This window comes from Cyrtonyx montezumae, unplaced genomic scaffold, assembly GCF_038088225.1.
Source record: "Cyrtonyx montezumae isolate F1298 unplaced genomic scaffold, pur_monq_1.0 scaffold_9, whole genome shotgun sequence".
In the NCBI taxonomy this organism is placed as follows: Eukaryota; Metazoa; Chordata; class Aves; order Galliformes; family Odontophoridae; genus Cyrtonyx; species Cyrtonyx montezumae.
The window spans coordinates 1,697,590-1,713,592 of record NW_027072100.1 but is presented as its reverse complement, the minus strand read 5'-3'; the positions used below and the strand labels follow the sequence as shown (position 1 = coordinate 1,713,592).

The window sequence follows — 16,003 nt, the reverse complement described above, 5'->3', positions numbered from 1 at the left end:
TTACAGGGGCACAGAAGGTGAGTTCCTGTGCTAGGTGAGCAGGTGGATGGGCAGTAGCAGGGAAGGTGGCAAGGTCCAGGTGAGTTGGAAGCAAGGCGCATGCTAGCATTTACAGGTGAGCTGAAGGTCATGCTTTCACACTTCCAGAAATCCAAATGGATTGTGAGCCCTGGACTGCCAGCAGCATGGGTGTGAGTGGCATCAAAGGCCATGCAGATGCCACCACTGAGTTTGCAGTTTGAGATGGCCAATTTTCACAGAAGTATTAGCGCTCAAGCCAGCAGAACAGAGGTTTCTACAAATGCTCATCTCAGTCTTCCTTTGAAAAGCTGTTATCATCTTTCCACCTCATTGGCAAACTGACAGTACTATTGTTTTTCGAACTAAAGAAGTTTTCTTCACTGTGTCACAAAGGAACCAAGGCATGTAGCAGATGCGCTGACAGTATTAACTCCCTCTGTGTTATCTGTGCTGGAAAACTGGCTCGTAATTATAGAAATAATAGTGCTGCTTTTGTTGGAGAGAATTAGGTTTTTATTTTCTTTTTTCTTATTTGGATGGAGTGATTAATCCTGTCTCCTCGTGCTCAATGAGTGCAGAGAATAGAGACAAGCAGTATCCTCATTCTTAGTAATCCTTCCCTTGTACGTATGTAGCAGCAACAGAAAAATATCTGAAATGAGCTTCTCTTTGGGAAGCTGTGGGCCTCCTGCACCACGCATCAGGCCTTCTCCAGCCACGCACGCACTCTGCCAGCATCCCTGAAACAGCAGAGTGCTTGGGGAAGCTCCCAGATCTGGAACTTTTAAATCCATTCCACACAGTGCTATGCTTATAGGAGGACAGGAGGAGGATGGCATGTGGCAGGAATAAGCCCTGGTGCTACACTTCTGGCATACTGCAGGGAGACCAGGCTCCTTCTCTGTGTTGCATCCCTTCACGTGCACATTTCTCCCTTCCAGTGACTCTATTGACACTAGAAGGAAATGGCAGATTCCTCCTCTGGTGCACCCACCAAGTCTCACATGCTTTACCACCAGGTCTCCAGTCCTGTTCCCCAGTGCCAGTAGGGAGCACCCGCCTGTCCCCTGTGCCATGCCTTAAACCCACCTGGCACACTGGGGTCTCTGTCACGAGGCATGGGCTTGCCCATGACCACACCAGTTTTGGATCTGCCTTGCATGTGAGAAGCCCACAGCCACCAGCTGAGTCCTGAAAGGAGCTGACAGTGCTTCTTAGCACAAGCAGGAGCTCTGCTTTATGGGTATGGCTGGGCATTAAATGCTTCTCTCACCGTGAAGGTCTTTTTGAGTTAAAAGAAGAAACCCTCAGCAAACACCAGGCTTCTTCAAGTTTTTTCAGAGGTGAACTAGGCACCATAACTGAAGCATCTTGCAGAGCCCTAAACTCTCCTCCTCCTTCTACCTAATGCCAGACTGCAAATTTTGGACCCTGTTTTCTCACCCCCTAAGCAGAGAACCCAACTGCAGGGTGAATCACCTTGTTACAGAGCACAGCCGAGCACTTCTTTTCCTTACAGCAAGGACTTAAGCCCTGTACTCCTGTCTTCCAGGCAGGTGCTCTGGTACCTGGGTGGCAGTTTTGGAGCACCTCTGAAAGCCTTCCTTCACTGACCCCTCTGCCCAGCCACTGGCTGCACTGTGAGTGCTGGAACAGTGGAATTGAGTGCTGAGCTAATGGGGAATGTCTCTTGTCCCTGAGGTGGCTTGGTGACAGCTGGCTGGTTTAGTAGGACCAGGGACTTCTCTCCTTTGCTATGGGGTCAGAGTATCCCTGCCGATTTCTCTCACTTTCCCTGGCTCCCATGGATCACACGTTTTGATTTGCACCTGAGGAGCCTCTCCCATGTACCCAAACAGCTGCCACAGCCCTGCAGAAACACATAACTTGGTGTTCTGCTCCCCAAAGCCCCCATATTTTATTCCAAAGGCTGCCAGTTGGCCTGGTGGCAATCTTATTCTTGGAGTGAATATCAAGAAAGCCCTTTGTTTGCAGGTGGATCCGACCTGAAACAAAGGCCACGCTCGGTGCTGGCAGGCTCGCACAGAGCAGGCTCTGGTGGCACTGAGCCTGTAGGATCCCTCTAGGCCGGGGCGGTGCAGTTGAGGGAACACTCTGTCAATAGCCAGGAGGACAGTACAATTATATTTTGTCCTCAACTATCGACACAGTGGCTCCTAAATGCCTCCTCTCTCTGTGTTATCTTCACAGGTCACCTTGGTATTCAGATGGTCTGCGACAGAGGAAGCATGAAGGGAGGAGGCTAAGTGCCAGTGGCGGAAGTCACACTCCGAAGGTGATCTGCTGTGACCCCAAAGCTTTCTGACATTTTTTTGCCTTGGTTGTGATGGAGAGGAAGAAAGTCTTCTTCTCCACACAGTGTAAATTCCCAGCCAGGTGCATCCCTCCAGATCACAGAGTGCAGCTGCAGGATGCTACTGCCTGCTTCCTGCATGGAAGTGGCCCTGGGCTCAGTCACTGGGAGGGCTTGGCCCCTTGTGCAATCACACACAACAGCTAGGTGCAGAGCTAATGGGGTCAGACCCATTGCAGGCCTGTGCTATAGCCTCTAACTTAATTTTCTCTCAGTGAGGTTGCTTGGAGATCTGTTGATAGAGGCTGTGATGTGTGTGTGACGCTGCCTGGTTAGTGATGGTGAGGTGGGCCTCATCAGGTTCTGTAACAAATAGCAAGGTGTCTGTATCTCCTAAGTAACTCATTCACAGTCATCTCTGCTGCTGATAAAGCTGTTAAGCTGTGCCTTTAGCCATCTGTTGTGAAGGCAGGTTCCTGTTGTGACAGTAACATAATAGCAATGCTTGGCAAACTCTATAGGGTCTATTCATCCTTGTATGTACCAGGTTGGGCTCCAGATTGGCTCAGGTTTTACAAGAGATTATCTTTCTTCAGTGATGAACAGGCTTTGCTGCTGCTTTCCTTCCCTCTAATAGCAAGAACAAATTGTTCCTGCTGACACTTGGAGCCATGGGTTTCAGTGTAGTGAGTGGTTTTCTCTGCTAGTTGCATGTGCGCAACCATAGAATTGTCTTGCACCAAGGATTATCATCCACACTTTATCTGTAAGCCCACACTCAGTGACAAAGGGAAGTCAGCAATTAATAATAAAAATTCAATGTGTATAACTACGAACAGGAGACAAGGCTGCAGTCAGGATAAATCAGGAGCCCAGAGTGCATAATGTTAAGAAGAGGAATGAAAGACAGCAAGGAAAAAGCCATTGTTGGCAGGGAAAGACAGCAAGAGCAGTACTGTGAGTGAAATGATGGTCTGCATCAAAGCAATTTGCAGTACCAAGTGCAAAATATGTGGGAAACCTGTCTGCCTGGCAGAGCAATGTCCCAGAGCTGGTTTGGCCATTGCAAGGAATCGAAGCATTTGGTGACCCAGCTCAGCTTGTTGTTCCAGCGGAATCGTTGACGACTTTCAACTTCCAGATCTCAGTCTGCAACAGCTGCATCTCCCTCACAAGTCTGCAGCATTCTGTTTCAGTGGCATGCTAGAGTTAATTAAAGCCCTAAAGGCTTATGGGTGCTATTTTAACTTTCCTCTTCCATACTGAAGACTGACTTTGAGCACATAAACCTTAGAGAGTTGACCGTGACTGCTGTCCTGCAGTGTGGGTAGGGCAGGCTGTAATGAGTGGTCCTACCTTGTGATTTTGAGCCCTTAGTGTAACAGAAAAAGCTCCCTGTGGAGATTTTCATCCCCATGTGATGGCCTTCAAGCCCTGCTCTTCCCCAGCCACTTTATCTGCTCCAGAGAGCTGCCCTTGAAGCACCTGTGTGGGGCATCTCACTCATCCAGTCCCTTGTCAGGGAGAAGAGCACCAAAGCCTGAGGATGGCACCCATGGGCCTGGTGCTTTGAGGCTGGGTGTGGGAACAGTCTGCGCTGACATCTCTGGGTTTGGTTGTGGATCAAAGTTACGCACCCACTCAGAAAACCAAACTACAAGAATGACCTCGTGAGTTCATTGGGAAAGATTAACTAGTTCCAGTTCTCTGAACCCAGGCTTAAACGAAGAGCAGTACCTTTAATTACTGGGGTGTCTTTTGACTGGAACAGTTTTAGTAAGGATTACAATGAGTCTTTCATCTCTGGCTTTTCATCTTTTTAATATTAATATTAAATATATCCAAAATCTAGCCTAGTTCCAACAGGAATTATATACTGATACATACAGAATTACACACTGATACGCAGCAGGTGATACAAGATGGTTTCCTCTTCCTTCCTGGTGCTATGACTCTGTGAAACAGGAATTAGAGATTATTTATACTGACTGCAGTCAGAAACACAGCAATCAGGTGTCCAGCAGTGGGTATACCCTGCTCATGCAGGAGCACGCAGCTCCTTTCCCCTGCACAGCCTTTTGTCCCCTGCTCATTGTGCATGTTTCTATTTTGTTCTTACACAGCTCTCCTTACTCTGGAAATAAAGCCATTCTGTTTCTTCTGTTGTTTATACTGTCAGTTTGGTAGCAGCGTTTTTCATGGTAGAATAGAAGTATTTGTGTTGGAAGGGATCTCTGGGGTCTCTAGTCAAAACTGTCACCCATAGTAGCACTGTTGCCAGCATTGCTTGCCACCAGTCGTGGTTTTGTGTGGCTGAGCCTGGAGAGCCTCCAAGGCTGGAGAGTCCACAGCATCTTTGGATGATTTGTCCCAGAGCTTCTCCACCACCCTGTCTTCTCTCTGCCTGTCGCTAGGCCATTGCTGAACCAAGAGATCCCACTCCCAGGCGCATTCTGCAGTTTCCCAGGCTCTGGTTGTGTTAACCTGTTTTCTTACCCATCCTTCCATGACAACTGAGCTGTTCTAACAAAGTGAAGATACTCATCTGAAATGAGCCTGCACTGTTTTTTGTTATTATCTCCCTGTAAACCAGATTTCTTTGCCTTTTAAGAAACCATGCCTTTGTTACGTCCGGTGATGTGTGAGATGTGATTCCAGTACCTGTCTGTTTGTTGTGTATGAGAGGCAGAATGTCCTGGACTTGGTTGTCGCTCCCTTTCTACGTAGGTCCTTCCAGCAGGCAGTTTGAATGCATCACACACTCACATAACACAGCACCTCCTTGGTTCCCTCCCAGACAGTTCCCTCTGACAGCAGTTATTCCTCTCTGCATTGCAGATTGCTGCTCATCTCACCCTGTTTAAAGGTGGCAGTGCTCCGGGGAGCTCTCTCTACTCTCATGTTGGGAATTTGCTTCTAGCTGCTTCTTACAACACAAGGATCTATCACTCTGTGCTGAAACTGCTGGCAGTAGCTGTCTTATGAAAACACCATATTGATTCACAATTCACACCAGAGAAGTTTTTCCTGATCCATATGTAGCAACAAGAAGTGCCCCTTTGTTTGCGTCAGTGCACGGTAGTGTTAGCCTATTGCAAATAGAATAACGAAGAACTGCACCTCTCTTGTTCTGTTGCAGCAACATGCTGCAATCTCATTTGGAAAGGTGAACTTTGCAGTGGTGTGCTGGCATAGGAATCTCATTGTATAGGATGTGCATTAGAGATTTTACAACGTTTTTGGCAGCCATACAGGCTTCCAATTTTCTGCCCCTTTTAGTTTGCCAGAGCAGGAGTTGAAGACCGTGCTCCCATCAAACAGCTGAACAAACCACAGCCCTGGCTTTCAGTGTGGAAGATCAGCATGGGACCTCTTTCTGCATTCCGATCCTTCTTCTGCAGCTTGTCCTGCTGTACCAACTCAGTCCTACCTCCACCAGCTTTCAGCCTAAATCAGAAGTGCCAGCCAGGGTGTGGCTTGTTGGAGGAGATGCTGTTGCACATGGCAGTGTGTTACCTATGGCTGTTCACATCTGGGGCAGACAGCAAGAATAATAGTAGCACGTCTGTAGATGCAGGGGTATTTTGGAATGGCATTAAGTGAATAGAGTTCTGAGAACTTGACTCAGTATGCATTTGGGAGAAGGCAGTACTATGGATTGGTTTTTGCCTTTCCCTGTGATACCCATTTGCAGCTGCCATGTCCTAGATGTGCTCCAGAAGTGCATTTTCAAGTTTAGTTTCACTCCAAAAGAAGGTATTTCATGCATTTTGGTGTTGCAAATGATTGAGAGGTTCTCTTCAAGGGCACACTCCTAACCTCAGCCGAAGCACTAGTGTAGATGCGCCCATACTGACCACCTGACTAGGGACTCTAACCCTGCTGCTTTCTATGATGGGCACGTCCTGGAAATCTTTGCTGTGTAGTATTTGGGGAAATTCACAGATTATTAGTGATAGCAGTACCACAGGTTGGGATTTTGATTTAAAAAATAACTTTATGGCCTGCTGAAGTACTAGGCACTGACCTGGAAGGGACCTCTGGAGGTCATCAAGTCCAGCTCCCCTTCCAAAGCAGCTCCTAGCCCAGGAATGAGAAATACACAGTAACAGCATAATATTTTTCTTCGATTTATGTAGACAAAGAAGCTGGCTGCTTTCCAAGAGTAATTATCAACAGAGAATCCTCACCTTAAATGTTTATATGAGCAGTATTTGATGTCATTCACCAAAGTTGTGGAATGAAAATAAATAATGATAGTTGCTAGTAAAGATTGGAGATGTCATGGGATAAGGACAAGTCACCATGTAGAAATACAGTTATCTGTATGAAACAGCTGTAAGTCTCAAGGTCTCGAAACCAGACGACTTTGAAGCAACTAAAGTAATTAGTATGTTTAGCTCATTAAGAAGAATTTGAAGTTTGTCCATATCAAGAACTTTTGATGTTTAAATGATGAGATGCTAGAAATAGAAAATGGAAAAAATTCTGATTCAAAACGTGCGCAAATTCAGACAATAGCAAATTCAGACAAATTCAGACACAGACTTCAGAGTGCCAGGGCTTAATGACTGGAACAGATAGCTGAACATTACAGAGGAGTTTCTGTTTGAAATCTTAAGGCCCAAACTGGATGTCTCTTCCTGGAAAATTTGCTGTATCTGTAATGAGAACTCTAGATCTGTCAGAGGATTTGCATCTGAAGGTTTTTGGCCTGATTATGCGTGAAGTTGATCTAAACTATCTGAGTAGTGCACTTTGAACATAACATTCATGAACCTTGTAGACACAACTGAATCACATTAAATGTGCTGACATTTTCTGATGACATCTTAGTCACTATCTGTGCTGATACTGACTCAGTCACTGTTCTAGGCTGTGTTAAATATTTGTTCTTTACAGAAACCCTTTGAAAAGATAACGTTTGAGATCTAAGTTGACATGGGGGCTTGGGTACTCAACCATCATTTTATGTATTGTAGTTCATAATGTTTGTCTGCAGAACTCTTCTAACCCCCCAGTTGTATAGCCCCCACAGCTGTCTAAGTCCTTACTGGTAGATTCCTTCTCTGAATGTAGGCAAGACAATCACAGACAGCAGGGTAACTCCTCCTGTGAGGATCAGCCTTGTTCAGTGTGCTAATACTAGCTAGTGCAAAAACCATTGGTATGGGGGCAGCATTTGAATGACAGCAGAGTCCCTTATCATGGCTGTTCATATGGTCCATATAATGTTCTGAAAATGAAGTTTAGTTACTATAGACTTAAAGTAATAGTTAAACGTAATGTTAAAGTAATTGCATTTTGTACCTTCCCTTAGATTGCAGCAGTTTTTTGCACTCTGACTTTGTTCTGGTTTTGGTTGTGGTTGTTGTTTTTCCAATAGGCTAATAAACATTTCTATTCAGTGCCTATTATCTTTCATTTCAGCTGGGAGTGTGATTAGTGTGCATCTCCTTGTTTTATCTGCAGCCTCCTGGAAAGGACCTACAAAAACATACTGGCTCTTCTGCAGTTCCTATCCCTCTCCTCTTTTGGGACATCTTCATGCATGGACAAATCTTGTTTTGCTTCTCATTTCTAGGGAATGAGCTCTTAAGTGTATATTGTTCATAACAATGGTAGAAATTCCTTACACTGTTCATCCAGTCTGTTGTCTTTTATAACCTGAGGGAAGCACAGAAAATCCAAAATTGTGACTTTGCTAAATATTTTCTTTTTCACTTCTAGGTCCTCCTATTGAGCCCCTGGAGCCAACCAGGCCTTTACCAACTCTTCCTGTTCGCAGAATTCATTCCACTTCGGAAAGAAAACACGAGAGACAGCCCAGACCTCCTAGTCCTCCTCTAGGTGACAGACCATCTCCTCCTGGCACAAAACCAAACATCTGTGATGGCAATTTTAACACCGTGGCTCTCTTTAGAGGAGAAATGTTTGTTTTCAAGGTACTAGAAATTTTTGCTTATTCATTATGTTTTCTATAGTTTCTTCCTGGAAAAGACAAATAGATGCATAAGGTAGTTGGAGTCACATTTGTAATGTTCCCGAACAAAGCTCTATTTCTATAAGGCTGAGAAATGAGTAACATTAGAGGGAAGCAAACTGGTTTTGTAATATTTAGAAACCGTACCTGATGGGATTCACAAGCTGAACAGAATGCCCAGGCAGTCTATGCACCAAAAAGTTAACTGGGTGCATTGGCAGAGAATTTGGATACCACCAAGCTGAGAGAGGAGCCAGTAGTAAAGCCTTAAAGCAATGCTAGTAGTAGTGCAGGCAGTGTGGCCTCCGGAGATGGCACACACCAAGCCCTGGGATTCTGGGAACTCTTTATTTCTTTATTTCTGGGAAATCTTTATTGATGACCTAGACGAGGGAATTGAGTGTACGCTCAGTAAGTTTGCAGATGACACAAAGCTGGGAGGATGTGTCAAACTGCCTGAGGGTAGGGAGGCCCTTCAGAGGGATTTGGATAGGCTGAACAGCTGGGCTGAGCAAAATGGGATGAGGTTCAATAAGACCAAGTGCCGGGTCCTGCACTTTGGCCACAATAACCCCATGCAATGCTATAGGCTTGGGGCAGAATGGCTTGAAGACTGTAGAGAGGAAAAGGACCTGGGGGTGTTGGTTGATGCTCGGCTCAACATGAGCTGGCAGTGTGCCCAGGTGGCCAAGAAGGCCAACAGCATCCTGGCCTGTATTAGAAATAGTGCAGCCAGCAGGAGCAGGGAGGTGATCATCCCCCTGTACTCAGCTCTGGTACGGCCGCACCTCGAGTACTGTGTTCAGTTTTGGGCCCCTCACTACAAGAAGGACATTGAGGCCCTGGAGCGTGTTCAGAGAAGGGCAACAAAACTGGGGAGGGGTCTGGAGCACAAGTCTTATGAGGAGCGGCTGAGGGAGCTGGGATTGTTTAGTCTGGAGAAGAGGAGGCTCAGAGGAGACCTTATTGCACTCTACCACTTCCTGAAAGGGGGTTGTGGTGAGGAGGGGGTGGGCCTCTTCTCCCTGATAAATAACGACAGGACGAGAGGGAATGGCCAGAAGTTGCGCCGGGGAAGATTTAGATTAGACCTGAGGAAGCATTTCTTTTCTGAAAGAGTGGCCAGGCACTGGGATGGCCTGCCTAGGGAGGTGGGTGAGGCACCATCCCTAGCGCTGTTCAAGAAGCGTTTAGATGAGGTGCTAAAGGACTTAATTTAGTAGTTGGGTAGAGATAGTGATAGGAGGATGGTTGGACTAGATGATCTTATAGGTCCTTTCCAATCTTATGAACTTATGAACTTATGAACTCTGTCCTAGTTGAAGCTCTTGGGGAGTTTGCATCAGCCTTGCTCTCAATCTGCAGCCAGGGAAGGACAGACTTTGCTCAATAACCTATGTTACAGCACACTGAATCTTGAACACCATGGTCCTGTTCCCAGAATAACTGAAGCTTTCACTCTGCCCACTGACTGTGAAGTGGGATAAGTATGAAAGGTCATCAAATGGATGAAACACATCAGCCACAAGAATGCCTGAACCAGGCTATCCTCTTACTCTTACCTGAGTGTCCACTACAGCTTTAACTAATGATCTCATATCAAAAGGTATATAACATTTTGTGCCTATGGATGTTGTGAGCTTCACAGTCACTACATGGTAGATGCTGGATAGCTGTCCTCAGGTCAGGTAGTTGAGTACCAGCTGTACTGGGCCAAGGATGATATCTCAGCAAGGAGACACACAGAAAGGTCACTCACAAATGAGTTCATGACACTTAGAGCTGTAGACTTTCCTCTCCCTGCTCCTTATTCCTCTTATTCTTTCCATCCTTTGTCAGATCCCCAGTAATCAGTGTAGAATCATAGACTCGTAGAATTACCAAGGAAAAGACCTCCAAGATCATCTAGTCCACCTACCACCAATATTTCCCTACCGAACCATATCTCTTTGTACAATATCTAAACATTCCTTGAACACCTCCAGGGACAGTGACTCCACCACCTTCCTGGGCAGCCCATTCCAGCACCTGCCCACTGTTTTGGAGAAGGCAGCCCTATGTAGGGCCTTCCTACCCTCAGGCAGATCAACACTTCCTGCCAACTTGGTGTCATCTGCAAAATTACTGAGGGTGCATTCATTCCCCTCATCCAGATCATCCATTAAAGATACTGAACAGGACAGACCCCAGTACTGACCCCAAAGGGTCAACACTTGTGAACTTCTTGCCCCTTTGGCTGTCATCTCCCCCTTCCTGCACTGGAAAAGGCATTGGGCAGCATTTCAGCTCTCAACCAAACCAGGACTTCTGCCTTTAATTGTTATAGGCTTAGGCAAGAGTTAGTAATGTTTGCTGCCAGACGTGCAGCCTGATGTGACTGCAGGAAAAAAACAGTCAGTCTGAAGAGCTTTCTGTTTTTCTCAGGATCGCTGGTTCTGGCGTCTGCGCAACAACCAGGTGCAGGAGGGATATCCCATGCAAATTGAGCAGTTCTGGAAAGGTCTCCCTGCAAAGATTGATGCAGCCTATGAGAGGTCTGATGGAAAATTTGTTTTCTTCAAAGGTACAGTATATTGCAGTACAAACTTAGCACACCTGCCTCACTTCACACTCCCACAGCTTTAAAATGGTGAGAACTGGTTCACTGGATTCTTCCAAGTGGGGCATTTCAAGCAACCAGTGTTTCCCAAGCCACTAACCAAATCTTCAGCTTTGAATTCCTCATCAAAGAGACAGAAAAGATGTGTCACTACACAGCAGAACCAGCCCCTCTCCTTGCTTGTAGGTCAGGTGTGGAGTGCTGTAGAGCAGCGCAGGGCACTGGTGCTTCACAGCCTCCTGAGGTTTTACTTCTAGCCCTTGTGCCATTGTATTCAGATGCTCTCCTGCATCTGCTACAAAAGGAATTGTGCAAGTCAGCTGCAACTTGGCTTGCAAAGTTCAGCCATAAGGCCTTGAAAATGCAGCCTTGAAAAATCTCTGTATGCATGCAGAAGTGCCTGGGTGACCATTTGCCATGCCAGCTAAGGCATGCAGGGCTCCTTTTCTCCTCCTTGTGGCACTGGCAAAGATGGTTGCTATGGCAACACCCATCAAAATCTTTTAGTCCAGTAAGAAGGTGGGCGGTGTAAGGATGCATTGAAAAGAAGCTGTTAGCACAGGCCTGGCCTTTCCTTACACATTCTTACTTCATTCTTGCTAATGGGTGTTGGTGGTACTAACAGATGAGCCATATATAAGTGTCCTCCTTTGCTTTTCACCTTCCGGTGTGGTAGCCAGCCCTTAAAATATTTCTAAGTGTGGGCTGGCCTTGCCAGGAAAATGCAAAGCTATTGTGGTTCAGCAGATGTGTGCTTCCATCTGATAATATGAAATAGCTCTGTTCTTCAGGGAGCATGAGGCTCCTGCCTGTCTCCTTGGTCATGGTATGGCACGGTGTTGGAGCCTGTCCAGATCCAGGGCAACCACAAAACGCATTTCATGACCGGGATGAAGGTTTGGTGTCCTGGTCAGAGGAGCTTGGGGAGATGTGGGGGAGAATGTAGCCAGCATCCTTGAGGGATACCTTGAATTCCAGCCACTGCCCATTGACTGTCTGTAACAGGATGTTATGTGAGGCATCAATATAGTGTGTTGACTTATAGAGCATGTTGGTGGCATTTAGATGAGGTATGTGGCACGTCAGTTATGGTCCCTGTCCTTGCTCTGGTCTAAGTAAGACGTGCTGCCGTTTGCCACAGTCGGTGCATCATGAGCTTCTGCTGTTATATGTGCTCACATCTTTTCTGAGTTACTGGGAAAATGTGTTGGGGGTGTTTTCCCTAAGGAAAGAAAATGCTCATCCTTACATGGAGCCCACAGCAGCTCCTTTCACTGTGACAGGTTCTGAAGATAATCTGTCACTGAAAACAGGTGGTAAGCCAGAAAGTTTGGAAAGCATCTTTATGCTCCTATACAAAAACATGTTCTGAATTACAGCACACAGCTTTAGACCTTCACCTCAATCAAATGTTTTAAAACTAGAGAAGGCTCAGAGAAAGGCAATGGAAATGGACTGGCCTTCCTACAAGGAACAACTATAATCCTAGAGCTTCTCAGCCTGAATGAGGGCAGACAGAGGCAGGATGTGAGAGGAGTTCTTTAAGTCAAGATTGGCCTAGAGAAGATTAATGGGAAAGAGCTGTCTGACTTTCCAAACCAAGAGCTAAGGAGAGCCAAATGAAATTGAGAGGTTTTAGGTTTAAAATTGCAAGGAAAAGCTTTTTCACATAGTACAGTAAGTACAGTACAGTTAATCTCCAGCATGCTGTGGTTCATTGTGGCTGTTTTATATTTGTATTGCTTTAACTTCAAATTCTGCACATCCATTCATTGCCTGTGTCCCTGTTCAACTCTAGGAGATAAATACTGGGTTTTTAAGGAAGTGACAGCAGAGCCAGGATACCCACACAGTCTCGTGGAGCTGGGGAGCTGTCTGCCCCGGGAAGGCATCGACACAGCTTTGCGTTGGGAGCCTGTAGGCAAAACCTACTTCTTCAAAGGAGACAGGTACTGGAGATACAATGAGGACAAGAGAGCAACGGACCCAGGATATCCAAAGCCCATCACTGTGTGGAGAGGAATCCCTCAGGCTCCACAAGGCGCTTTTATCAGCAAAGAAGGCTGTATGTATCTGTGGTCATTCTATGAGTTAGATGGATAACAGCTTATCTAGCTTGTGAATTGGGATTTGGGGTGTTCTGGATGTTTTTGGTGAGGTAGGATTCAAGTATCAGGCAGTCTAAGGCCGCAACTGCAAGTACAGGTAGTCAGGTTCTTCTTTTATCCCAACCCAGGCAGCTCCCTAACTGCTAAACCACAGCCAGTTCTTTGGGGTGGGAAAGAGACTTTTTTCTGGCTTTGCTTCCCTAAGCTTTATTGGGCCATGATTATAAGGATGCCATAGTTATATTTTTCTCTGTTCTCTTATCTGTGTCCAGCTCACTTGCTGTCTGCTATTGCAGGCCCCAGCCTGTGTGATGTACTTTGAAGTTAGCCAGGCCCTGAGCACAGATTTAGACCTCCATAGCCTTCCTCAAGTGTATTTCTCTTTCTGGTGTGAAGTTTTCTCTTTCACTAAACACTGAAGAGTGATTAGAAAAAGAATCTTGAAGTCTTCTGGGGAGATGAGAGGTACTTCACACAACAAGTAGGATAAACCTACATGGCACCCACAAACCAAGCTTCACCTGTCAAGCAAGCTCCAAACATGCCTGCATATTTTCCTGGTTTTGGGATGTCCTAGATGTATGTGCTGTTGGCTCAGAGAGCTACCACCTCCCAGCCTTTCAGGCTCTCCATATACCCTCACGCATGCAGAGTTTTATCAGTTGGAAATGGTGTGATGAGGACTGTTGTGTTTTGTCTCCTAGTTTATACCTACTTCTACAAGGGGAAGGAGTACTGGAAGTTTGATAACCAGAGGCTGAACGTGGAGCCAGGCTACCCCAGGTCAATCCTCAAAGACTGGATGGGCTGTAACCAGAAGGATGTTGAGCGAAGCAAAGACCGCCGCCTCCCCCACGACGATGTGGATATTATGGTGACAATAAATGATGTGCCTAGCACTGTAAATGCAATTGCAGTTGTCATCCCTTGCATTTTGTCTCTGTGTATCCTTGTCTTGGTCTACACGATCTTCCAGTTTAAAAACAAAGAGGTGCAGCAGAATGTTGTGTACTACAAAAGACCTGTCCAGGAGTGGGTATGACACAGTCAGCTGCACATCGACCTGATGAGGATGTAGACAAAATAAAAAATAAATGCATTCAAAGCCTACCAAACAAAACTACTTCAGTGACTTATACGTTTTGGACATCCTGGGACTGAAAGCATCAGGAAAACTGGAAAAAAATACAGGCAGTGTGGAGCCTCGTTCCTTCTTAATGCCTCAGCTGTGTAAGTCTTGGTGTGCCATTCTCCACAGGCCCACTCTGCAAACATCAGAGACTTCAAGACCGGTTTTCTTCAAACTTCTCAACTGTCTTGGGAAACTCCTATCAGTTCCCTGCACCAGTGCTCCCTGTTAAACCCAGCATTCTCCAGTGTAGCTAAACCACCTCTGAACAGAACCATTTTTTTTAATAGCTCTCATAAATGAATTAAGATCATGAAACCTATGAACAGGAACAATTCAGTGTCGTAAGCAGAAGACATTCTGATGCTGAGCCATTCTAAGAGATCTTCTTAGTTTATTACAAAAACCAGGGAATTAACCTGGAAACGATTTTCCAATACCTGCTGGTCAGATGTTTTGTACATTCATAACGAATCAACGCCGCCACTCAGCACCGTGCACGAGGAACCATGAAACCCTCTGAGAGGTCAATGAGTGCTGAGCAGAAGCTCACAAAGCACCAAACCAGACTCCATAATGTTACTTGGCAACATCAATTCCTAATTGGGACAGTCTGAAGACAAAGTAATCGTGTCTAACAACACCAGTTATGGGAATACACGTTTTTGTTTTGGGAGTCATTCATGAAAGTATGATGTCATGTGATGTTAAGCTCCCATGAGCCAGAAAGCAGTGGTTACCAATATAATGAAAAATGTATAAATGTAGACTGCACTCTGCCCCCGTTAAGATGCTGGGAAAAGATGAATTGTTGTTATGTGGCATGTGTAACTAGATTGTGGAAATATTGTACGTTGGGTTTCAGGAGAATGGAAATGTTTGTTTGGAGTGAGAGTGTCAGTATGTTTTGCTGAAATAGTCAAGGTACAGTACGAATTAGGTCTGTTTATAAAACAAAATCCAATCCCTGTAGATGTTACTAACATTGTATGCCTTCAAAATTTTGGTTTTGCTCACTTCTTCACGTGCAAATATTTGGCAAGGACCAAAGGAAGCATGTCACACCATAGAATGAGTTCATCACCAGCCACATTTGACAGAGCCAGAAAAATTAGGTAAAGGCTAAATGAACACCTGAGCCTCCAGTCAGTAACTGTTCACAGCCCTCTTACAACAGGAGCTTCTGCTTATCCCTGTGACAACTGCGGATGGTTTAGGATGCTGTGTCCTAGCCACAGATACAGTCCATTTTGTTGTCGATACTGATGTTCTATCATGTTAAATGAGGGGAAGTCTCTTGCAGTGCAATCTGATGGTTAAGTGCAGCCCTGTACGAAAGTGCCATTCATATCAGCATATGGACTACTTTGCACGCCCACTGTAGGGAATAGGTGATTAGTGTAAGCCCTCTGCCTATAACTGAACATTATTCAGTGCAATGGAAGTGCAATGCACAGAATGTCTGGGTAGTTTAGAAAAAGTACAACTCCATAATACCAGCTATGTTAAAAAAACAAAACAAAAAAAAAAAACCCAAGGACTTTTATTTTCTTGACAAACGTGCTATAAATATTTGTAATTACAATGATGAAGAATGAAAAAGCAGAAAGATTGTTTGCATTCGGAATTTCTAACCAGTGCTCAAATATTGTGATGATGAAGCCAGATAGACCAATAGTATTTCTTAGCGAAGCCCACTAGGACTGCATAATGTGGTCTCCAAATGTATCTTGTCTTTCATGATTAATTTCCATAGCCACATTTTTTATTGTGTTTAAACATAAAAAGTATTACAAAGTTATTATGAAATAAGTGAGAAGCTAGTAAATGCAAAACTGAACCTTAGTGA

The 16,003-nt window shown here is 45.3% G+C and overlaps 1 protein-coding gene across 1 annotated transcript in view; it reads left to right on the top strand.

The window, feature by feature from the left end:
• The window catches only part of MMP24 (matrix metallopeptidase 24), a 43,533-nt gene extending 28,118 nt beyond the window's left edge, over nucleotides 1-15,415 (top strand). Inside the window, exons 6-9 of the mRNA XM_065754076.1 lie at nucleotides 8,066-8,280; nucleotides 10,743-10,881; nucleotides 12,716-12,982; nucleotides 13,730-15,415. Coding sequence (XP_065610148.1) covers nucleotides 8,066-8,280; nucleotides 10,743-10,881; nucleotides 12,716-12,982; nucleotides 13,730-14,067 — 959 coding nt within the window. The 3' untranslated portion in view covers nucleotides 14,068-15,415. The remainder of the gene's footprint in view (nucleotides 1-8,065; nucleotides 8,281-10,742; nucleotides 10,882-12,715; nucleotides 12,983-13,729) is intronic.
• The last annotated feature ends 588 nt before the right edge of the window (nucleotides 15,416-16,003 follow it).